At 44.1% G+C, this 21,485-nt stretch overlaps 9 protein-coding genes across 9 annotated transcripts; 6 read left to right on the forward strand and 3 right to left on the reverse strand.

Moving 5' to 3' along the window:
* Nucleotides 1-2,518: 2,518 nt before the first annotated feature.
* On the reverse strand, nucleotides 2,519-4,034 carry rps1 (40S ribosomal protein eS1). The gene is made up of 5 exons (XM_024814501.1): nucleotides 3,911-4,034; nucleotides 3,757-3,841; nucleotides 3,674-3,699; nucleotides 3,106-3,607; nucleotides 2,519-3,053 (listed from the first exon to the last, which is right to left on the reverse strand). Exons 1-5 carry the CDS (start codon nucleotides 3,922-3,924, stop codon nucleotides 2,910-2,912), a joined length of 771 nt encoding a protein of 256 aa, XP_024667521.1. The 5' UTR covers nucleotides 3,925-4,034; the 3' UTR covers nucleotides 2,519-2,909.
* An 888-nt stretch (nucleotides 4,035-4,922) lies between these two features.
* BDW47DRAFT_113768 (transcription elongation factor 1 family protein) lies at nucleotides 4,923-5,972 on the forward strand. The gene is made up of 5 exons (XM_024814502.1): nucleotides 4,923-5,054; nucleotides 5,118-5,225; nucleotides 5,285-5,329; nucleotides 5,381-5,519; nucleotides 5,595-5,972. The coding sequence occupies exons 2-5, from the start codon at nucleotides 5,223-5,225 to the stop codon at nucleotides 5,780-5,782; spliced, it is 375 nt and encodes a 124-aa protein (XP_024667522.1). The 5' UTR covers nucleotides 4,923-5,054; nucleotides 5,118-5,222; the 3' UTR covers nucleotides 5,783-5,972.
* BDW47DRAFT_113770 (uracil phosphoribosyltransferase) lies at nucleotides 5,973-7,123 on the reverse strand. Its single transcript, XM_024814503.1, has 4 exons — nucleotides 6,832-7,123; nucleotides 6,403-6,761; nucleotides 6,178-6,349; nucleotides 5,973-6,121 (listed from the first exon to the last, which is right to left on the reverse strand). The coding sequence occupies exons 1-4, from the start codon at nucleotides 6,975-6,977 to the stop codon at nucleotides 6,070-6,072; spliced, it is 729 nt and encodes a 242-aa protein (XP_024667523.1). The 5' UTR covers nucleotides 6,978-7,123; the 3' UTR covers nucleotides 5,973-6,069.
* A 1,850-nt stretch (nucleotides 7,124-8,973) lies between these two features.
* Nucleotides 8,974-11,060, forward strand: BDW47DRAFT_121136 (WAPL family protein; the record flags this gene model as incomplete). The annotated part of the gene is made up of 2 exons (XM_024815582.1): nucleotides 8,974-10,731; nucleotides 10,782-11,060. The coding sequence occupies 2 exons, from the start codon at nucleotides 8,974-8,976 to the stop codon at nucleotides 11,058-11,060; spliced, it is 2,037 nt and encodes a 678-aa protein (XP_024667524.1).
* Nucleotides 11,061-11,586: 526 nt separating this feature from the next.
* rhbA (Rheb family small GTPase rhbA) lies at nucleotides 11,587-13,028 on the forward strand. Its single transcript, XM_024814504.1, has 5 exons — nucleotides 11,587-12,040; nucleotides 12,120-12,259; nucleotides 12,315-12,443; nucleotides 12,499-12,911; nucleotides 12,973-13,028. Exons 1-4 carry the CDS (start codon nucleotides 11,986-11,988, stop codon nucleotides 12,736-12,738), a joined length of 564 nt encoding a protein of 187 aa, XP_024667525.1. The 5' UTR covers nucleotides 11,587-11,985; the 3' UTR covers nucleotides 12,739-12,911; nucleotides 12,973-13,028.
* A 729-nt stretch (nucleotides 13,029-13,757) lies between these two features.
* Nucleotides 13,758-15,926, forward strand: BDW47DRAFT_91841 (serine--tRNA ligase SES1). Its single transcript, XM_024820219.1, has 7 exons — nucleotides 13,758-14,060; nucleotides 14,128-14,198; nucleotides 14,278-14,439; nucleotides 14,496-14,917; nucleotides 14,976-15,066; nucleotides 15,123-15,491; nucleotides 15,548-15,926. Exons 1-7 carry the CDS (start codon nucleotides 13,928-13,930, stop codon nucleotides 15,722-15,724), a joined length of 1,425 nt encoding a protein of 474 aa, XP_024667526.1. The 5' UTR covers nucleotides 13,758-13,927; the 3' UTR covers nucleotides 15,725-15,926.
* A 267-nt stretch (nucleotides 15,927-16,193) lies between these two features.
* On the forward strand, nucleotides 16,194-18,380 carry BDW47DRAFT_113780 (D-3-phosphoglycerate dehydrogenase). Its single transcript, XM_024814505.1, has 7 exons — nucleotides 16,194-16,660; nucleotides 16,722-17,029; nucleotides 17,089-17,678; nucleotides 17,749-17,791; nucleotides 17,842-17,900; nucleotides 17,955-18,036; nucleotides 18,090-18,380. The coding sequence occupies exons 1-7, from the start codon at nucleotides 16,374-16,376 to the stop codon at nucleotides 18,116-18,118; spliced, it is 1,398 nt and encodes a 465-aa protein (XP_024667527.1). The 5' UTR covers nucleotides 16,194-16,373; the 3' UTR covers nucleotides 18,119-18,380.
* Nucleotides 18,381-18,437: 57 nt separating this feature from the next.
* BDW47DRAFT_113781 (CDC2/CDK family serine/threonine-protein kinase) lies at nucleotides 18,438-21,047 on the reverse strand. The gene is made up of 9 exons (XM_024814506.1): nucleotides 21,003-21,047; nucleotides 20,430-20,951; nucleotides 20,296-20,377; nucleotides 20,145-20,241; nucleotides 19,937-20,091; nucleotides 19,857-19,884; nucleotides 19,580-19,793; nucleotides 19,336-19,530; nucleotides 18,438-19,251 (listed from the first exon to the last, which is right to left on the reverse strand). Exons 2-9 carry the CDS (start codon nucleotides 20,537-20,539, stop codon nucleotides 18,513-18,515), a joined length of 1,620 nt encoding a protein of 539 aa, XP_024667528.1. The 5' UTR covers nucleotides 20,540-20,951; nucleotides 21,003-21,047; the 3' UTR covers nucleotides 18,438-18,512.
* A 154-nt stretch (nucleotides 21,048-21,201) lies between these two features.
* Nucleotides 21,202-21,424, forward strand: BDW47DRAFT_121140 (uncharacterized protein; the record flags this gene model as incomplete). The annotated part of the gene is made up of 2 exons (XM_024815583.1): nucleotides 21,202-21,291; nucleotides 21,359-21,424. 2 exons carry the CDS (start codon nucleotides 21,202-21,204, stop codon nucleotides 21,422-21,424), a joined length of 156 nt encoding a protein of 51 aa, XP_024667529.1.
* Between the last annotated feature and the right edge of the window lie 61 nt (nucleotides 21,425-21,485).

Consider the following 21,485-nt stretch of genomic DNA (forward strand, 5'->3'; position numbering starts at 1 on the left):
AGACTAGATAAAGAGAATTTATTAAAGAGTTTCTTTATAATTTAATAATTAATAATCTCTATTTTCTCTCTAGCCCGTAGACAGGTTATTTATTAAGTTATCTTATAAATAGTAATATAAAGTAATTTAAATTATAAGTAGCAGTATACTAATTAATATAAAGATTAGAATAAATATTATTTAGATAATTAATCTTTTGCTTATTAATAAATATCTTTATAAGATAAAAGAAATATAAGTAAAAGAATAGATATATTAATATTTAAAATAAATTACTTATTTTTCTTTAATAATAATTCTTCTGACTATTATATATAGCAGAACCCTTTAATTAGATATTAGTTATATATCTATCTGCAAGTTGACTCTTATCCGCTTTTACCAAGCCAAACCAATAATCTCTGTTCCTGGCCGTGACACTGTGGCTGACTCAACTTCCACAGTTTCGTCATGTAAACTGCCTGAGGCCGCACCTAGCACTAGACCTGCACTGAATATACCACTTTCCTATTATTTAAAGAATTATGAGTACATAAAGCCACAGGTAGCTAGATAATAGAATAGAACAAGTTCCCATTTTGACTTTGACATTAAGCCCTATAAGTAGTGTTGGATTGGGGCGGATTGGTTTCTATAGTTTCAAACTGATCTGACTGAAATTCTAAGAAAAACTGATCTAAAAAATGATCTATTAGGGCACTGATCTAACCTTAACTAACCTAGTCTATCTATATAGTTAGATTAGGGTGGATCAGTTTCTATATTTTCAAACTGATCTGACTGAAATTCTAGGGAAAACTGACCCAATAAACTAATCCATTGGGGCACTGATCCAACACAAACTGATCCAGTCCAACACTACCTACAAGGGGAGCTGCTGGCGTGACTAACCAAGCCTGTGGCATCTTAGGTCATCACAGTTCCTGCTGTTACCTGATCTGTAGGGCTGTATTAATATTATCTTTCTTTATCTGTGCTCTGAGCCTCTGACCCTGTGATCATGATAATTGTTATCCTCCCTGTGAGATGAATGTATACCATTTTCCCATATGGATTTGCATGCTTTGGAGGTGTTGTAATATTTAGTTTAGAAAAGACTGTGCGGCCTAGCAGCACTTTACAGATGGATTATTGCTTTAGGCAGGGAAAAGTGTTATGTTTACTACTACTATACTTCTGATTAGTCAAGGACTATGTTGAGCAGTGAATAAGCCTGGTCTGGTGATAGATCAGAGCAATTTTATAAGTCCTCTTCTAGCTGTAGTCCTTTTCCCTTTCTTCTGCAATCCACACAGCTTAAAATCAAGTCATACCACAGGTCTGTATCCAGCTGTTGTTGAAACTGATGAATATCTGGACTGTCTCCTGGATGTGCCCGAGCGTGAATGGGCGCACTGCATTATATTATGTATGCTAACTCAATCAACAGGCAGGAGTTGGATGTATGCCACTAACATGAACAGCAATAATTTCTTGAAGTGGGCACCCATCCTTACATGTGCAATCCTAGATGCCTGTGATTCTTAAGTGTGTTGCGGAATGAGCAATATGAGCAACAAACGCACTCAAACATTTCTGAAATCCCTGCTTGGATCAGGTGTCCCACGTGTATAGTGTCTGGAGCTAGAGCCTGTCCAGTCATCTGATACGAAGGGATATTCTGCTTTTTATACAAAGGTATTCGTCATCCAAGAGCCCTACACTCCTCACAGAGTCACGCTCACCACTATCATAGGTCGGGATAATTACCTACTGTTTCGACAATCCAAGCCCCGTACTCCTCTTTCTGGTCGGGCACTGACATGACCTTCTCTAATCGCGGGAGAAGCGTTCCCTAAATTGCCGAGCCCTCCCGGCCATCCTACCTGATCATCTCCGCATGGGCTCCATACAAAAGTACTCGCAGGAGAGCCCCTCTATGCCGTTTCATTTTCGATTCTCGCACAGGGGACTAGAAAGTAACCGGAGGGGCAAAGGTCACACTGCCATTGGGAAGTGAGTGCATTGGAGACAATCCAGCTAGTGATCAGGCTGTTGCGAAGCTGTGACGGTCTAAACATGATGTGGACAGCGTTGTAGGCTATCCTGCCTCAGTTCTGTGTGCCGCCACCCCTACGGATCACTATGGAGAAGCTGTTGTTTTTTTTCAAAATTATGAGACTGGTATAAGGATGTGAGAGGGAGAGGATCCTCCTGGGTTGCAAGAATAAAAACCGGTTTTCTGTGGCCTGAGGAGGGAGATCAGCGAGTTGATGGCTTTGGTCCCTGGTTCAAAGTAACTGATGAGTTACAACACTGTATGGTACGAGGTAAAAGCAGAAAGACGATACCTTTAGGTCTATGACTTCATGGGCCCATGGGCCTTATATAGACTCAAAGATAACATAAGACCGACTCGTGCAATTCCCAAACACCGTACTCCGTTGATCGAAAATCAAGAAACTGGTTACGGCCATATGAACTTGTTACGTACGAGGCGTCTGAAGAAAAACGAGACGGAGAGTGTCAGGATGTACATGCATAATCGGTAGGGTGGAAGAAGCTAAGAATCCAAATTATACGGTAGAGATATGGCATGACACATCAACGTTATCGTGTCTCATGTGCGGCAATGGCCATTCAATAATGGTCGACCGTATATGCCAACCCTGTGCGCTTGACGTCAAGACGAACTGAGACCTAGCCTTTTATAGAAAGATTTTTCAATGCAAGCATGGACATTGTAAATTTCAAGGGATTTATCACATCACTATTTCGTAAAAGTAGACACTAGGGTATCACATGTCGATACCAGAGATGCTGTAATACGGACAAGCCTTTCGCATTTAATTCCTATGAATTGACGCTGCATTTGTTGCGGAAAGCCATAGATAGTGAACAATCTCTACCAGTGGGCGCTGGCGTTTTTTTTAAACATTCTCCAAAACCTGCTCCTTGAACTCCCTCTCAACCTTCTGGCCCTTGTCGTCGGTCGAAGATTCGCCATGAAGGTTAAGCAGCGCACCAAGGTCGAACTTGGGGGACTTGAGGAGCTTAACCTTGCGGATGTGGACCTATAATCTGGTCAGCATAAACCCGATTTACGCGATTCTCATCAAAACGAACATTCTGCAGAGGATAGATTCCCTGGGTCGCCTTCTCAATCTCGCGACCAATACCCTCAGGGATCAGCTTCGTGGTGAGTTGAGAAAGAGAGCAGCTGGCGGCCTCGCGCTGGATGATCTCAGTCATCTTCTTCCGAATGGCGCGAATCTGAGAAGACCGTGCGTAAGTCGTCTTCTTGATCTGGTTGGGGCGTCTCTTCGTGAAGGCAATGGCGAATAGACGGAGGAGATAGTCATCGGTGGTCTTCACGGTGACATTGGCTTCGATAAGGGACTGCCATTTGCGGACAAGGGAGCGCAACTTGTCGGTCGTGAAGTCCATGCCATGGAAGTTCGTAAGGCAGTTCTTTCCCTGGACTTCATCCACGCGGAGCTTCACTTTGCGGAAAGCATGGTCTTCATCGTTCTGCAGATCGGCAAGGGAAACTTCGAAGATACGGCCCTTGAGCGAATCGTTTGCGTTCTTGAGACCAGTAGTGCGGTTCACCAAAGTTTTTCCGACACTTATATCTTGTCAGTATAGATAACGGGGAGAACAAAATATTGAAGAGTTGCAGGTCTAGACGTACTCCCTGATCTGGAAAGTCGACGGCGCCTGGGAACGGTCAGCGACACCAAAGACAGCGGGGTACAAGATAGATTATGGACTGACCTTGACAGAGTACTCATCCTTTCTGGTAAAGGGATCAACTGTTCTCTTCTTGATGCCCTTCTTGCCCTTGGACAAGCGCTTGTTTCTGATGACAGATCAGCAACGGGTATTTTTGGATTTCAAGATCACCTCGCGTGCTTGGGGTAGCTCATACTTTCCAACGGCCATTGCTGCGTATCTGGTCTATCCAATCGTGATTGAAGACAGACAAGTGTTCACGCCGCGCGGTCTGGTGGATGAGTCTGTACGGTCGGCGCTTCGTGCTGCTGGGTCGACGGGGTAAGTGGTGAAAAGAAATCCCACAAGAAAAGTTGGCTAAGCGAGCGTCGGCCCTATCACCCGATTACATAATATTACAGTCCCCACGGATGATGGAATGTATCTTGTGGTGGCGGGCGGGTCTACTAACACAATTACCCTACCAAGTATGGCTAGTACCCTCGGACTCCCCCGAGACGCCTTGTCTCTTGCTGCCTTATGACTATAACTAGAATCTGTTCCTGTAACAAATTTGTCTTCAATACCCACCAAACATGTAATATCTAATGTGCTTGACAAGTATTTAAACCTAACAATATGGGAAATTTTCGGCAGTGGTACCATTTTACCTTTCAAAACCCACTTCCTTAATTGACGGGGTTGTGCAAGTACTCCGTGCCTGCACTCCATACGAACATAGGATCAAGTCAGTAAGTATATCAGTATTCCGCACACATGAGAGCACTGGGTTAAGTACGAGTTTCTAAATCCTCCGAGGAAATGACTGTCAGAGAATATAGTCTGTCCTCTTATCAGCTACGCTAACATGTTCTGCTACCTCAAACCATGCCCAGATTGCCCAGTAGCTTTTGGCATGGTTGTTGTCACGTGTGAGTTGCACAAAATACGGAGTACGGCCAAATACCTCAAATTGAAAACTGATAGTACTCAATAATTACTCCATATCATCATCAACATTAGTATTAAGATAATCACATATTCCACACTTTTCCGTTTCGGAATACTTTGGCCTTTCACTAAACACTTTCTACCTCGTAAATACTAGAAATAGCATTAGATGCTAAGCATGGAAAGGCTAATTACTTGGAGAGGCAAGAAGCTGGAACTTAGTTATGTAAACCGCCTACCTACCTGGGGTCTACCTAACTTTACGCTGTTCAACCTACTCCAATACTGCCATAGCACCCATACCCCGATTAGGTCCGGACAAATCAGCACATCCTTTTTTTTTTTGTGACCACCATCTTGATCATAGTTGCCTTAGTAGCTGACTTCCAAGACATCTATCTTAGTGTCAAGTAGGTTGATGCCCGAACCCAGTCTTTAAACTGTTCTTCCCAACCCTGACCACGCAGGTACAGGTCTTGAAAGCTCATACAAAAACTTATACGTCCAAATCGGAACCTTAGCTGTGCCACCTGGATCTTATCTGCACAGATATCTTATTATTCTGCGAGTTCTGAAGCATGGTAGGCCTCCTATCTTGAACTAAGCTATGCTGTTTGATCAATAATTGTTCTGCCGACAGGGAAAGCGAAAGAAGTCAAGCCGACAGCCGCAGCAGACGAGAAAGGTGGAAACCCCCAAAAGATGATTCATTGCTTATACTCATTTCAAATTACAGAAAGAACCCCTTCCTACAACATTTGCCTGCCTCTTTTGCAACCACGAGAATTCTATTGTGGTGAAATTGGACAAGAAGTTGGGCCTAGGAAATCTGTCTTGCAAGGTGTGCGGACAGCGGTTTCAAACAGGAATCAACTGTAAGCCAATCATCATCATCATCATCGTCGTCGTCATCATTTTTGTTGCGACCATTACTGACAAGCTTGTGTCAGATCTTTCGGCGGCAGTTGATGTGTACTCGGACTGGGTGGACGCATGTGATGCAGTCGCCAAGGATACCGCAACCAAGTTCGAAGAAAGCAACCCTCGTAGTTTACGCCCGTCGGAACCGTCGCCTGGAGATGGGAACCTTGGAGGCGAAGCCCCAGAAAGATCGGATCCATACATTGGGGAATATTAGGTTGCTTGCAGTAAACCTAAAGTCCGGGCAAGATGCACGCTCTACAGGATACACTGGTGCCCCTCGATATTCATTCCAGGGACCAAACTACCCACGTACTCTGCGCGCAACTATCGACGCGAGGCAAACAGGATTCTTACGAGAATAAGTACTCTTCCAGTGTAGCGACTCTGATTAGTAAATCATAACTTGGACGATGAAGCGGTTCATTTGCACTCTTAGTTTCATCGGGTAAGGACAACTGCACCCTCCACATGGAGAGTAAATTATTGAATTGCCACCTAATTTCATAGGGTATAATACCGATCTCCGAAATCGCCAAGGCCAGGAATGATATATCTATGGGTTTTGGTGAGTGAAAAAAGACAGAAAAGTTAACACAAGGCGATACACACTTCTTGTCGTCCAAACCCTGGTCAATAAATGCAGTTACAACTCTTAACTTAGGGAATCGCTTAGCAAAATCTGCGACCCCTGACGGGCTTGCAATAAGGTTGAGAAACAGAATACGATCTTCTGGCACACCCTTTGCTTTCAGGGTCTCAACGGCTAGTGTCGCGGAGCCGCCTAAATCTATATTAGTTTGGCGTTGTTTCCTGGATCAGAAAGCATCCACTCACCGGTCGCGAACATCGGGTCAAGAAGCAAAACCCATCGCTTCGAGATATCTGCAGGTAGCTTCTCATAGAAAAGTTTTGGTTGACATGTCTCTTCATCCCTTTGTATCAAGATCTTTCCGATTCGGACAGATCGGCAACAGTCTCTTAGGCCCTGCTCCATCGCCTCCCCTGCTCTCATTATTGAAACTCCACATATTTTCCCCTCGAACTTGACGCCTAGATACGCACGGCCAACGGGTGTAGTGACAGACCGCTCCACCACTGGAAGATGGTTTAACCCTTCTTCTACTAGAAGACGAATGATCCGGTTTGAATAGAAAATAAAATCTGCCCGTACAGTTTTCTCGTCTCTGATCATACTATAAAATATGTTAGCACTGGCTAGCTGATAATATCTCGCAGGTAGTTGGATGAAAAAATGTCCCTTACGTCAGGAGAGCAATCAATTGGGGTGTTTGAGGTAGAACGTGGACGTTTTCGTAGTCCATCTCCTTGGATACAGTTGCTGTGGGTTTTTCACCATCGGGCCTGTATACAGGGCCAACACCCTGCGCTGGTGATGGTGCAGATTCCATCTCTCTGGTAGTGATTGGAGTTGTTGCCTGTTTGTTGTTTCAGTAGTAGATCTTCCAGGTCTATTGACAGTATAACATTAGTTCAAAGGTTGAAAGACACCCTTTTTATTGAGGGAAAGAAGACCTGGGTGGGGGAGGGGAACTCGTCTAGAACGTAAGTATGGGCAAATACTGCCACTGGGTAATAGGAATAATGTCTAATAACCGCACTAAATCAACCGACCACAAATACGGGCAGATATACCCTGGCAGCTGGTTTTCCCTTGGTACGTGTATTTTATGTTTTGGGTCATATACTAGATAGTAACCAGACCAAAAGAAATTACCCAGGCCACTAGGATTTTGTGGACTCTTTCGGAGTACTCCATGCATATGTCTGTATCCTGATAAATCAAAACTACATCATATGTCACAATAAATTTGGTCTTGGGAGTACCATCAGACTGACAATTCCATATTATGTATGTACCAGTAATTCATGCGTTGCCGCAGAATCACTTACGCCAGTATTTGTTCTCAAATGCAGCAAAACCCCAGTGCTACAGTGGACTTGTAGATGGCGAAATACATAGGTTGTGCAGTGTTGTATACCTGACACATATCAATATCTACATGAAAGACCCATATACAGCATCTGTTGGGAATATTAATCGGTTCCAATCCTCCCAAAGTGCTGTTCAGCATTTTGGTGCAGTGGCTGTTAGTATCCATCGGGGCTAGTGTGCACCGAGTATTGTGTGCTACGTAAGATGAGTTTCCATACATGGAATAGTGGTGATCCACTGCTGCTGGGAATCTCTACAATCTACAACAGATCGTGTAAAATAGATGTTCTCCTAGTAACTTAAGGTACTTACTAAATGGATCCATAACGTTGGTTAGTGGGTGCATCCTTCGAGTACATTGAACATTAGAGTCCACCATACACTAGGTTAAGGTAGGTAGTAGGTAGTGGGTATTCTGGTGGCCACTGGCCGGGCAAATTCCAGAACGTTTTGCTACGGAGTACAGCTTTAGAATTTATAATGGTAGTTTGAGTGTATTGATCATTTCAATGCCCCGGGCGCTGTGTCACCAACTAAAATTCCATTTTTAGAAAATCAACCAAGGGACTAACTACTCACGTACTAGTTGGTAATATTCCATTGTTGTCTTGGAAATTTAAAGTTACCTGCACCCGTGCAATATCACCTTTATCTGGCTCATGTTGCATCTGTTCAAATTCATTAGCACCCCGACAGGAGTATCAGGCCTCTAGTCTGATTACCAACCCCAAACTCTTGTATTGACATAGACACCCAAAGAGCCTAAAGCGCTGCCCAGCCATAAAGATATCAGCCGTTTAAAGATTATATTTCCTATTCGGTACATATTTGCTGATGGCCGGTTGCTCCTTAACTAGTCGATGTTATTACCCATCATCTAACTAGCTCCACAGGGTTCCCCCTATCTGCAACTCTTAATTAACGTTGACGTACATTGACTCCACGAAGTTGGTTTGGAGTTTGGGCTCTGTCATTATTGGGACAGTGGCACTCGCGGCTATTTTTGGTGCATTGCAAACTCGGCTACTACAACATCTGTCAACATGCGCCGAACATCCAGGAGACTTGTGACTTACGGTAAATCGACAAAAAGAGTTGCAGAGGAGGAGCCTATGCCGCCATCTGTTTCTGACGAGGAAGCAACTTTGGAGTCATACAACAGATCTGGTCGCTTTACCAAGCTACAGCAACCGTCAAATGACCAGCATGAAACTCTACAAGAAACACGAAACCCCAGACCTGCCCCATCAAAGCGCCATACCGGGAAACATGTAATTGGCCAAGATGGCAAAGGAGATCACGGTGCACCTGCGAAAAGGAAACGAAGCAAGCTCCTGTCTGATGAACAAGCCCATCTCTATGATAACCGATCCACGGAGGTTGCACATGATGATCATGGAGTCCAAGATTCCAAACATGAACACGATGTTGATAGCATGGAATGCCAAGAGATGTCCAGTAAAAATATTGCTGGAAGACAGAACATCGAGTACAGTTCTTCGCGAAGCCCTGTTACTGCAAGCGAAGCCCAGATTTCTATGTCACCAACCACCCCTTCTTCAAAAATGTCTCATAATGGAGCATATCTGGCTACGCACGATATCATCCAAGCACCAAGTGAGGAAGTCGATTATAGGTCTCGCTCGCCAATTATCTCTGATCCAAACCCATTGCCAAGACAAATAACACCTTCTAGAAGACGGTTGATTGATTCTCTAGGTGCAACAGAAAGCCGAGACAGTGACCATCTCCTCTCTTTGTTACCAGATGACGAGTCACGGGAAGATAACATTTTACGCCCTGATCTCACTCAAACTCGTGACCAGAATCTGCCGTTGAAAGCCCAACAATATAATACTATTTACGCGGGAGGTTCGCAAGTCTCAAGTGGCACTGTCTCGTCTAGGCTCGCGGGTTCTCGAGTAACGTACGCACGTCAACGTTCGTTCCTGAACGACGCATCTACTCCAGGAGAGACCATAGGAGATTTGAAAAGCCGGCAAGGCTTAGGCTCTTCTACAGATCTTTCTCACGATCGACCCTATCTTACTCCTGAGATCACTACACAATGCGATGAGGGAGCACAGAATGATAACATGCCTGTTCGTAGCATACACGAGCTAAGGCAAGCGGGTGAAAATGCGCGCTTTCGAGAGACCATTGATTCCATCTTCGAGGATATCGAGGACCCTTATAATCAGGTTTCCGGCAGATGCAATAGTCTCATTCTACTATGTGCAAAGCTTTCAGAGCCACAATTTGCTCGTCGTTTCTCCGAGTACGAATTTGATGGGCGACTTGTGAACTGTACCGAAGCTAGCCTTGATATAGTCTCCACATCATTGTTGCTTTGTGCTTACAGGCTAGTGTGCGTCGGTGGATCGTTTGGATTTACTCAGCTGTTGCGCTTTTGGCCAAAACTTATGGAAATCGTCCCCCATCTCTTCACTACTGCCGACGATATCCTATCAGTCTCGGCTCGTCGCTCTATCGGCCTTTCGAAGCCTGTGCAGATGTCTCTCGGGAAGTTAGTACCGCAGCTATCTTTACTGATTGGCGACGAAACATCAGCCAATTTCTCACCGCAGTTTCTAGCGCTTTCAAGTATGCATTCCGCTTTATCGTGTTTCCGAGAGAAGGGGAAGGCCATTGAGCCGATTCCTGAGTCCTTGATGAACCAGATTGTCCAGCTTCTGGTGTCCACGAGCCCGAGACACTCGGAATTTCCATTACCCTTCCAACAGTTTCGAATACTTATGCAGAGCTTCTCCGTCTTAGAAGATTACACTGCTTTGCCGGAATCGTTAGAGCATTACAACCACGGCGTTTTCGAGCCACTTCCCCAACTTCACAATTTCCTGTGCTTTGAAAAATCTGACCAAGGCCGCCAACTCCTGATCCTGTATACCCGCCTTATATTGAATATCACTAATAATGGCCCTTCTCTCTGCGATTTGTTCGCCAACGCTGAGCTGATTTCCAGGTTTGTTGAGATCGTCAATATGGAATTCCGGAGTACTCCCGAGAATCTTCTGATCAAGGAAGACAGCTTGTTGAACATTGTAATACTATCCCTAGGGGCTCTTATTAATATAACTGAGAAGAGCGAGTTGTCGAGGACAATATTTATGAAATCGAGACGTGGCTCTACGCCATTGATTCGGCTCCTTTTGGATCGGTTCTCCTCAATGGTTGACTGTGTGAACCAGGTAGGTTCTCAACATGTAAATCTAAAAGGTTGCGCTAATAAGCACACTAGGTACACTCTGTGCACGATGTCAACCACAATGTTGTTACTGGGTATTTTTCAATTCTTCTTGTGAACCTGTGTTTGAATATAGACGCGAGTGCACAGGTACAACAGTCACTGGGTGTTAAAGGACTTGATACGATTTTATCAACAGCAGAAGAGTTTTTACAGTATCACCAAAAAGTTGATCAAGAGTCACCTTCCATCGAGGCTAAGGTTGACTATGATAGTGGTCTTACAACCCGGTTAAAGAGCTTCATCTCCCACATAAAGGAACGTGAATGTTAAGAGTGCGGATGGTTATTGTCTTCTAGCTAGTAACAAGCTGTTTTCATGGTATCATAACTTGAGCATGTGCTTGTTGGATAAAGTTTCTCTATAGCTATTATTCAAATATTCTAAATATTCTTGTAGCGATGTATCAACAAACCAACACAAGAAACGATACAATAATAAGTACTACTTTAGAAAAATGATATTTGATGATGGAAGTTATGATGGAAGGCGTATCAGTATTTTTATACACCAGTTACCGCCTGCTCTTTGCCGCAGAGTCAGCCACAATTCCATGACAAGCCACGTATGACGCACAATGTAATTGCTAGTATCCAGAATAGGGAAAACTGCTGCAGTAAAAATTAATTATTACAAGTATAATTAACTTTCTAGTGTTAATTTCCCTTGTTCTCAAGTGTCGCGCGTAAAAGATTTGTCAGACATCGGTAGGTAGTTTTGCGACTACCTACTATGTAAATGTCTCTGAGACGAACCTGACCTATCACAGCCACACTTGCACTCCGGAGTAGATCAGGATGTGCAGTGGGTTCTAGCCCGTCACATGTTTGATCTGTTTGTACCTATATTAGATGATACCTTCGGAAAGCCATCTGCTACCTGGAGATGTGGACTTGACTATTAGATTTCAATGTCTTTGCCACCCGAAGTCAAGCTCTATATTTACACTGTGATTTGAATTCAAAAAGTATTCAAATCTGCATGACTGTATGACCATTCTGACCATTATTTTGTTTACATTGTGACCTACCTATTATTCATTTCAGGCGTTTGCTTGATACCCCTACGTCCTGAATCAACTAGCCTCACACCTAATCTAACAGATCTGGTATCTGTTTGATATCAGCCCGTCTCTCTTCACTCTAAAAAGTATTGGACATACCATCTTTCTTACCGTGCTGTTACCTTGAGGGAGAAGATGCCTGTATCACCAAAACAGCGGAAGATAGCTATTGTCGGCAGCCGTTCAGTGGGTATGCTTAAGCTCCTATTATTATTGATCAGTGGTCCTTGAGATCAAAACTTACTAGAACATATGCTAATAGTTGGCAGGCAAATCTTCTCTCACAGTTCGGTTCGTTGAACAGCATTTTGTAGAGAGCTATTATCCTACAATCGAAAACACGTTCAGCCGAATTATCAAACACAACGGCCAAGATTTTGCAACAGAGATTGTTGACACAGCTGGTCAAGTAAGAGAGACTTGTTTTTCTGTTTAAATTTTCGCAAAGTCTAATGCCATATTAGGACGAATATAGTATTTTGAACTCCAAACACTTCATTGGGATTCATGGGTATATTATTGTCTATTCCGTGGCTTCGCGCCAGTCTTTTGATATGGTCAGAGTTATCCGGGACAAAATCTTAAATCATCTTGTAAGTACCCGAGGTTGTTGCTGATAATACCTAGTATAACTAATAGTTAATTTAGGGTGCGGACCATGTTCCTCTTACTATTGTTGGAAACAAAAGCGACCTGAAACCCGAGCAACGCCACGTGTCTGTAGATGAAGGCCGGCAGTTAGCGGAGGAATTTCGTTGTGCTTTCACAGAGGCGAGCGCTCGTCTTGGTTACAATGTTGAAAGGGCATTTGATCTAATGATTGGGGAAATTGAGAAGACACAAAATCCATCACAACCAACTGGAGGTAATAAGTGCATTGTAATGTGATGTGAAGATGTCAATGGGCAAGTGTAATCTATATGGGATTAGCATTTAGAGAAATTGGGTACCTTGGATTTCTAAACCAGTCAACTCTTTACAATCTGCTTCCGAGTTATCAGGTACATACTTTCAGACTTGGGCTAACACTTATTACTTAAGAGTCTGAGCTATCTGATCCTGTACGTTTTGATGACTTAAGTCTATTCATAAAGATTCATGAGCTCTGACTGGACCATACAGATTTACAGATCAGACTGACTACTCAATCATTGTAGCATCTAACTGCATAGGAAGCTTGTTACCACAGAACCTACTAGACATTAACCTACTTTTATTGATCACTTGAAGAAACCTTCCTATATTATCTTGGACACGACTGATATGGTATCCATACTTTCTGATATTAAAATTTATATTTCTCATGTACAAGTGGATTACAGGATTAAGCTGCTCCCTTTTTCCTTTTATATTTCATATAGTGGCACTGGTTTTGTGCTAGATGTTTTGGACAAAGTATGGATGTCGTGAGACAGTACTGGGCAGATTGTACTCTCCAATGATATTCATGTATATTATATTATGTACAAGTTTGTGTACGGGGTACTCTATACACTATTAGGATATATTGGATTAATACGCGTATTAAGAATTACAGCCAGAATTTATGAAATATATTATAACTTATGATGTAAGGTTACACAACCTAGATGTATCAGTGCCCAGCAGATCTAGATCTTTTCTCATATATGTGTAAAGGTGCATGCTATGTATATACTGTCAAGATTATGTGCTTCTTCTTTTCCGTGAAGATCATAGAACCAGAAGAAAGGCATGTCATTCTACTCCGTACACAGCTCAGGTAACTACAGGGCCAGTGACCTGTATAAGTAGTGTACTAAAGTACCGAGTAAATTACCAAATAAATTATCTAATACGGTTCCATACAGACCCGTCTGGCACAGTAGTAGTGCTCAGTATCGTTTTACCCCTCGCTGATTAGTTCCACGCATTACTTTAATTTCGCCCTTAGGGTCTTTTCTTTTTTTCCTTGAACCCCTCATTACCTTGTGGTTGAACACTGACCGGTAATCAATAACCTGTCAGCCTATGATAATTGAGGAACCAAAAATCCTCAAAGAGACTACACATACCATAGGGTTTCCTTCTTGAACATATCACGAACGAATTTTCCAAGATGCTGGACCTTGCTGACTTTGTCACCGAGCGGGGTGGAAGCCCAAACAAAATCAAAGAGAGCCAGCGAAGACGGTTTGCCTCTGAAACTGTGGTTGATGAAGTCATTACATTGTACGAAGAAGCTCGTCGGGGTATGTTTATCCAATATCAATTATTATCTAGACGGATCAGGCTGGCTGATCTCTCAACGACCTGCAGCACGGTATGAGGTAATGCAAGTCGGCTCTCAACTCAACGCCCTACTGAAAGAAATTGGGAAAAAGAAGAAGGTTAGATCTCCAGATTATGTTTGGAGTATTCCAGAATACGCAACTTGTGTTGTTCTTCTCTGACGCGCGCTCTGAGTAGGCCAAGGAAGACGCAAGCACCCTAATTGAGCAAAAATCTGCCCTGGAGAAGTCCAAAAGGGAGGCCGAAGAACTGGCCCTGCAGAAGGAGAATGAGAGAGATAGCAAGATACGGACCATTGGGAACTATGTCCATGAGTCGGTCCCCGTCAGCAACACTGAGGTATGCATTTATTTCAAACACACCGGGAATGGGGGCGGCAATTAAGTATAATCTAGGATGACAATGTTGTGACGAAGACGTGGTCTCCTGAAGGGACTGTGGTCGAAAAACGCGATTGTCTCTCTCACCATGAGGTTCTCACGCGACTTGATGGCTATGACCCGGAGCGTGGTGTGAAAATCGTCGGCCACCGTGGCTATTGCTTGACTGGCTATGGTCTTTTCTTGAACCTTGCTTTGATTAACTACGGCCTGGAATTTCTTTGGGGAAAAGGCTACAAGCCAAACCAGCCCCCACAGTTCATGCTCAGGGAAATGATGGCGAAGACAGCCCAGCTTGAGCAATTTGATGAGGAGCTTTATAAGGTCACGGAGAGTGAAGACAAGTCAACTGATAAGTATCTTATTGCTACTTCAGAACAGCCACTGTCTGCATTGCATGATTCGGAATGGCTTCAAGATAAAGATCTGCCAATCAAGTAAGCTGCCGTTTCTCCCTGTTATACCTGTGTTTCTGGGGAAGCTGACCAATTTTAGGTACGCAGGTTATAGCACATGCTACCGAAAAGAGGCAGGGTCACATGGTAAAGATGCATGGGGTGTCTTCCGGGTGCATCAGTTTGAGAAGGCATGTAACGTCTCTACTTTGATCACGTTGTCTACTTCGTCCTGACCAAATCATAGATCGAGCAATTTGTCATCACGAAACCGGAAGATTCGTGGCGCGCTTTTGACGAAATGATGGCAAACTCGGAAGAATTCTACCGATCCCTCGGGTTACCCTTCCAGGTTGTTGCTATTGCCTCCGGGGCTTTGAATAACGCAGCAGCGAAGAAATATGATCTCGAAGCTTGGTTCCCATTCCAAGGAGAGTACAAAGAATTGGTTTCTTGCTCTAATTGCACCGACTACCAATCCCGAGCCTTGGAGATACGCTACGGTATCAAGAAAGCTACAGACGTGAAGAAATCATACGTTCATGCGTTGAATGCTACGCTGTGTGCCACAGAACGTACGCTCTGCTGTGTCCTTGAAAATTACCAAACAGAAGATGTATGTTTTGAGCTGGCCTTGTTTCTGTTGTTTACTTTGGTACTAATTGGCTCTAGGGAATTATTGTGCCGGAACCCTTGAGAAAGTATATTCCCGGCGCACCGGAATTTATCCCTTACACCAAGGAGCTCCCTAAAGACAGCACTTCGCACAAAGTCAAGGGAAGGCAGATACCGAAACCCGTTAGTGACGCTGAAGAAGCTACCAAGAAGGTGCAGAACTTGAAAGTATAGGCCCAAGTAGCAAAGAGGACTTGTTGCTCTTGGCAAAAATATCGGTTTGATGGTATTTGTGGTTGTAAACCCACGGAAGGCGGTACTTGGCTAGACATAGGAAAGCTCATCCTGGCAGCCTAAGCAGCCTAAAGAATTTTTCTCTGCAATATTACTACAAGGTTTCTACGGAGTAGTTCTTTCAACTATGTCCAGGTATTCCTATAGGATCAATTTTGTCTTCGTATAACATCCAGCCTTTATCAGGTCAGATTGCATAGGATCGACCATTGATGTCAGTAGATGTATGGTGTAGTATGATGAGCGTGTGTGCGTGCACGTAAGGGCGTAGCTTTAATTCGTGGAAGAGGAAGTGCCCCGCGGTATAGCACCTTGAGCATTGCCCCACCTATATTAGATGAGTCATGCCTAGATAATCACCAAGTTACTATGGTTTGGTTAAAAGTGTCTATCTACTGGAGTCCGGTTCCGGAGGTATAAAATCGTCACTTATTACCTGTTCTGATTTTCTCCCACCTCTTCCATCTTCGACGTGTTTTTTCACTTGCATTGCTAATTAGCCCGGCTAATCCATTTGTCAGGGTGCATGCCATTTCCTACTACTTCCTCGATATATCTTTTGTTCGCTCCAACCCTTTAAAGATTCACAATGGCAGCGTTTCCAAGAGATATTGATGCGCAGAACTTGAGTTTTTCGACCTCTCCCACCGCGTCCTTCCCATCACAGGCCTCCAGCCACCCGGGTTCAGCACTTGCAAATCGCACCATTCCGCTGGCCAACACTAAGCACTTGAAGCCCTTCGCCACTGAAGATATAAAAGTCTTGCTTCTGGAAAATGTCAACCAAACCGGTCGAGAAATCCTCACTCAACAAGGATACCAAGTCGAATTTCTTAAATCGTCTCTACCAGAAGATGAATTGATTGAGAAAATCAGGTTAGAAGCACCTCGCCTTAAACGCTTCAGCGTACTGATCAATCCTCAATTTAAACAATAGGGACGTGCATGTGATTGGGATCCGCTCAAAGACGAAGCTCACAGCTCGTGTCCTGAAGGAAGCCCGGAATTTGATTGTTGTGGGCTGTTTTTGCATCGGAACCAATCAAGTTGACCTTCAGTATGCAGCAGAGCATGGCATTGCAGTTTTCAACTCCCCCTTCAGCAATTCACGGAGCGTTGCAGAGCTCGTGATAGGAGAAATCATCGCCCTTGCTCGCCAACTTGGCGATCGCTCCAACGAAATGCACAATGGTACCTGGAACAAAGTCAGCAACAAATGCTGGGAAATTCGGGGCAAGACGCTCGGTAGGTTTATGTCACGGACCACTGCATCTTGATTCGGGCTAATTGCAATGGAATGTTAGGAATAATCGGGTATGGTCACATTGGTGCCCAGCTTTCAGTGCTAGCAGAAGCCATGGGTATGTCGGTTCTCTACTATGATGTGGTGAACCTAATGGCTTTGGGGACTGCTTGCCAGGTCCCGAAGTTAGAGACTCTGCTTTCCAAATCCGATTTTATAACATGCCATGTCCCTGAACTGCCCGAAACCCAAAATATGATTGGAAAACTCCAATTTGAACAAATGAAAAATGGGAGTTATTTGATCAATGCGAGCCGTGGGAGCGTTGTCGATATTCCGGCCTTAATCGAAGCCATGCGATCTGGAAAGGTCGCCGGCGCTGCCCTCGACGTTTATCCTAATGAGCCTGCAGGTAATGGTGATTATTTCAATGCTGACCTCAACACCTGGGGAACGGACATTCGGAATCTGAAGAATATTATACTCACCCCTCACATTGGGGGAAGCACCGAAGAAGCCCAGCGTGCTATAGGTGTTGAGGTTGCAGAAGCTTTAGTGAGATATGTCAATATGGGTACAACACTGGGCGCTGTCAACCTTCCTGAGGTTGCTCTTCGCTCTTTGACAATGGATGAACCTAACCATGCTCGGGTAAGTCATACCGTACCGTGTAGAACCTCTTGATGTCAGATTGGTCTCTAACGTGCACTGGTGGATATAGGTGATTTATATTCATAGGAATATACCTGGTGTGCTGCGCAAAGGTAGGCCAGATGAGTACACCGGCGATGAGACCTTTGACTGATATTTGCAGTGAACGAGATCCTTGGTGACCATAATGTCGATAAACAGATGACCGATAGCAGAGGCGATGTGGGTCATTAGCTCCCTATTATATGTCTAGCAATGATTTTTAACAGTGTCTAGGTTGCCTATCTCATGGCAGATATTAGCAGCGTCGATAACGCTACTATCAAGGATCTATACGAGAGATTGGAAAGTCTTTCATGTATGAACTTTACTCCCCCAAGCCAATACTCCGCTGACCAGACTCCAATTTAGCTCGCATCATGACGCGGGTGTTATACTAAATGCCCGTTTTATAATGCTCCATGTTTTGTGTAATACCGTTCGTTGGAGTGCGCGGTTTGACTAATTGGAAGTACAGAGCGGAAGATCAACTGGAAAAGCAATGTGACTCGGGGTGGCTGAAAGTACAGTATAATAGAATGAATTTGTTTTTAGAAAATGTGTAGACATTTAGCCACTTGAACCTGCAGACAGATCTAGTCACTTGGGATATCACCTTATCCAGGTCGGATGTCTTTTGTGACCACAAGACGGGCATTCCCGGCATTTACAACAAAGCTCCATGGTAGATTTTGTTATACATTGATTGACTTTTATCATTGGGAATCTCCTTAAACCCGATCCGTGGTCATGTTCTGAGAATACTGCCCTTTTCAACCAACTAAATTACACTGGTCACCGTCGATAAAACGCGTTTCCCGCTACACGACCTTCATTGATACAAGGGCTTCGGCTGCGCCTCCTCGGTGGATTGTCCCTCGAATAATCCCACCGACTCGATTTCGATTGGTCATAGATTGGATCGCGCTTATCGAAGTTTAGGTTTGAGCCGCCTTTGCTTCGTCGATCACGATCATACGTCCCCTGATTATTTCTTTGGGGGTTCCCGTCACGTCCTATTCTGCTGCCATTGTTTGCAACTCTCGCCTGATAGGTAGAGATCGGTGGTTTAGGAGGAAGGTGACCTTCGACCTGAAAGGACGGAACCGGTTGGCCCACATCTTCCATTCGCGGTCTCATTCGAGCGGAATGCATTTCGTGCCCCCGATTCAGTGCGTGCGGGGGATTACCATAGTTTCCAGACATGTTTGGCCTCCCCATACGAGCTGGACCAGGATTTCGGCTTACTTTGTTATCGCTTCCTGCCCTAGTCCCGCAGTTTGAGGCCCAGCTCCCACTCGGTCCCATCCCCACCGACCCCCCTGCAGGTGCCGGGGGCATACCAGCCCGTTGGCCCCGAAATCTCCTCCTGTCCAGTTCATGGGAGTCCTCAAAATGAGGAATTTCACCTGGGCGAGAAGGGAATGGTGGGCTTGTAAAATAGGGATGTTTTAGTGCATCGATAGCGTTAATCCGTTTCCGCCAATCGAGTTTTAAGAGTTCACGTAGTAGTGACAAGGTTACGGGGCTGTGGCTGCTCATTGTTAGACGATGACCTTGGAATTGTCAAGACAGTTTCCCGCCCTTTTTTTTTGAGAGCATGGGTTCAAAGCCTTACTTTTTGAAAACCTCGGACAAATTGCCCGGTCTGTGTCCAAAGTCCTTCACGCCTTCACAACCAGGCAAAGAACTCCAGCCCGGCATGTTCTCTTCGGTGGGTGTACCAACGAGGCTGAAGATAAGTTGAGCCTGGTTGAGGTCACTGTTCCCGGCAAGAATTGGCTTTCCTTTGAACATTTCGCCAAAAACACATCTAGAGCTATCAGCATCAGAGATATCGACGATCAGCCAGGGAAGTTTACCCGACACCCCACATATCAACAGCTGTTGTGTAACGGCGCAATTGAAGTAGCAATTCTGGAGGTCGATACCATCGGGTTACAACTAGTGTGGTGTAATCCCTTTTTGCTTCGCCTCCTCCTTTGCCTGGTTGTGGGGGGGCCTCATCGAATGGCCGAGCAAGACCAAAATCAGCGATCCGAAGAACCCCTTTATTGCTGATGAGGAGATTGGCAGCTGTATAGATGTCAGTTGGGTCATCGCAATTTGGATCCTTGATTTTGATGTCTGGGTAGATACCTTTCATATCACGATGTAAGATGCGATTCTATAATAAGTTAGAACTGTTTTTTATTATTGGTTTGTAAGTAGAATTGTACCCCGTGTAAATACTTGAGACCTTCAAGTAGTTGTAGCATGTAACATTTGATTTGGGACTCGGTGAACTGAACGGCAGGGTTCTCTAATAAACCTGATAGATCGTGTTCCATGTAAGGTGTTACCATGTACATGCTGGGTTTCTTTCTTCCTTCGCCTCGAGAGGAATAAGCCATAATATTTCCCAATAAAGAGGAAGAGATTGCTTACCTCTACCCCGTTCAACAGCCATTTCCTGAAGTTGTAATATATTACCATGGGAGAGCATCTTTAGAAGCTTAATTTCACGGAGAGCAGTTATTGGAAACTAATAGTATTGTTAGACTATATGCAGCAATGGAAATAGGATTAAAGCACTCACTCCATCCTTTTCATTGTGCAAAAGAATCTTTTTCAGGGCAACAACAGAATTGTCTTTCTTCGATTTAGCCTTGTAAACCTCTCTAGAAGTAGATCAGTAATGTGTCCGCATGGCATCTTGAGAAAACAACCTACCCGAAAGTACCTTCGCCGAGTTTACCCAAGAATTCAAAGTCACGAATGCTGGTGCAACCTTGAAATCTAGGGTTTCCACCAATATCCCGTTCAAGAGACGCTTTCGCCATGATGTATTGGACACTCGAACGGAGGCCGGGTTGACAAGATTATATTTCTCAAGGTCGATGACGCATATCCAAAAAAAATGCAGCCTTTATGGTCGGTTTGGTATCTCAGGCTCTCAAAAAAAATCTAATTCGGAACGCTTCTATCGGGGCCATGCCATAAGTTGTCGGGCATGGGAATATGGAAGTGGTGAGTATCAATTTTGTGCGAATATGTCCACAGGGTGTCTTTAGGTAAAGAATGGCGAGACAGATGAAATAGGCAGGGATAGTGTGAGGTAAATGATAGCAATCCAAGTAATAATCTCAATATTACTAGTGGGATAAGGCTTATGAGTTAGATTCGAACAGAGGGACAACCCACAGCGAAGACAATCAAGAAGAATTACTTGAATCTGAAAGGCAGTTTGGTCTGGTATGACAAGATAATCATCACTTAGTCCAAGAATAACCTTAAGCTATCTAGCACGTGCATTTAACTGGTACTCTGCGATAATCATCACGTGATCTAATGACTTGCGGAACCTCTATCTCAATAGTTTCCTGGTCCTGCTACACAAACAGCCACGACACATTTTGCTCTGACTTGGAAGATTTAAGTCACTTTAAAGTATGTACCAGATACTTACCACGTGCTACTTGTACTAATATCATTGTGCTATAGAATGGCTTCGAACCATCCGATTCATATTCACCCAGCAAGGCCTCTTTATCGCTTTACAGCGACGGCCCTCGGTGCTAGCATGTGGTTCTTTGTATGATCCCTTCCAAAAGGCATATGTAATGAACTTGTTTATATTTACTAATACTACTTTGGTATAGTTAATGTACCGCGCCAAAAAGGACGGTCCTGCGTTGTTGGGGTGGAAACATCCTTGGGAGCACTAAGCCAGTTCACTCGATGTGTATTTAACACGGTGCCATATAATTGATTTGCCTTTCGATAACC

Source organism: Aspergillus candidus (genome assembly GCF_002847045.1).
Source record: "Aspergillus candidus strain CBS 102.13 unplaced genomic scaffold BDW47scaffold_88, whole genome shotgun sequence".
Classification (NCBI taxonomy): domain Eukaryota; kingdom Fungi; phylum Ascomycota; class Eurotiomycetes; order Eurotiales; family Aspergillaceae; genus Aspergillus; species Aspergillus candidus.

Coding starts and splice junctions, on each gene's coding strand:
- BDW47DRAFT_113781 (XM_024814506.1), bottom strand. CDS start 20,539: ATGGCGAAAGCGTCTCTTGAACGGGATATTGGTGGAAACCCTAGATTT. Junction 20,378..20,429: donor CTCGGCGAAGGTACTTTCGG/GTAGGTTGTTTT, acceptor ATCTACTTCTAG/AGAGGTTTACAAGGCTAAAT. Junction 19,252..19,335: donor TTGTCCGAGGTTTTCAAAAA/GTAAGGCTTTGA, acceptor AACAATGAGCAG/CCACAGCCCCGTAACCTTGT.
- BDW47DRAFT_113768 (XM_024814502.1), top strand. Junction 5,330..5,380: donor AGCCGCAGCAGACGAGAAAG/GTGGAAACCCCC, acceptor TTCAAATTACAG/AAAGAACCCCTTCCTACAAC. Junction 5,520..5,594: donor GTTTCAAACAGGAATCAACT/GTAAGCCAATCA, acceptor AGCTTGTGTCAG/ATCTTTCGGCGGCAGTTGAT.
- rps1 (XM_024814501.1), bottom strand. Junction 3,700..3,756: donor AGGATGAGTACTCTGTCAAG/GTCAGTCCATAA, acceptor GACCGTTCCCAG/GCGCCGTCGACTTTCCAGAT. Junction 3,608..3,673: donor TCGACTTTCCAGATCAGGGA/GTACGTCTAGAC, acceptor ACAAGATATAAG/TGTCGGAAAAACTTTGGTGA.
- BDW47DRAFT_113770 (XM_024814503.1), bottom strand. CDS start 6,977: ATGGAATCTGCACCATCACCAGCGCAGGGTGTTGGCCCTGTATACAGG. Junction 6,762..6,831: donor CAATTGATTGCTCTCCTGAC/GTAAGGGACATT, acceptor CATATTTTATAG/TATGATCAGAGACGAGAAAA. Junction 6,350..6,402: donor TGACCCGATGTTCGCGACCG/GTGAGTGGATGC, acceptor ATATAGATTTAG/GCGGCTCCGCGACACTAGCC.
- BDW47DRAFT_91841 (XM_024820219.1), top strand. CDS start 13,928: ATGCTGGACCTTGCTGACTTTGTCACCGAGCGGGGTGGAAGCCCAAAC. Junction 14,199..14,277: donor AAATTGGGAAAAAGAAGAAG/GTTAGATCTCCA, acceptor CGCTCTGAGTAG/GCCAAGGAAGACGCAAGCAC. Junction 14,918..14,975: donor GATAAAGATCTGCCAATCAA/GTAAGCTGCCGT, acceptor GACCAATTTTAG/GTACGCAGGTTATAGCACAT.
- BDW47DRAFT_113780 (XM_024814505.1), top strand. CDS start 16,374: ATGGCAGCGTTTCCAAGAGATATTGATGCGCAGAACTTGAGTTTTTCG. Junction 17,901..17,954: donor TGACCGATAGCAGAGGCGAT/GTGGGTCATTAG, acceptor AACAGTGTCTAG/GTTGCCTATCTCATGGCAGA. Junction 18,037..18,089: donor GAGATTGGAAAGTCTTTCAT/GTATGAACTTTA, acceptor ACTCCAATTTAG/CTCGCATCATGACGCGGGTG.
- rhbA (XM_024814504.1), top strand. CDS start 11,986: ATGCCTGTATCACCAAAACAGCGGAAGATAGCTATTGTCGGCAGCCGT. Junction 12,041..12,119: donor TGTCGGCAGCCGTTCAGTGG/GTATGCTTAAGC, acceptor AATAGTTGGCAG/GCAAATCTTCTCTCACAGTT. Junction 12,444..12,498: donor ACAAAATCTTAAATCATCTT/GTAAGTACCCGA, acceptor TAGTTAATTTAG/GGTGCGGACCATGTTCCTCT.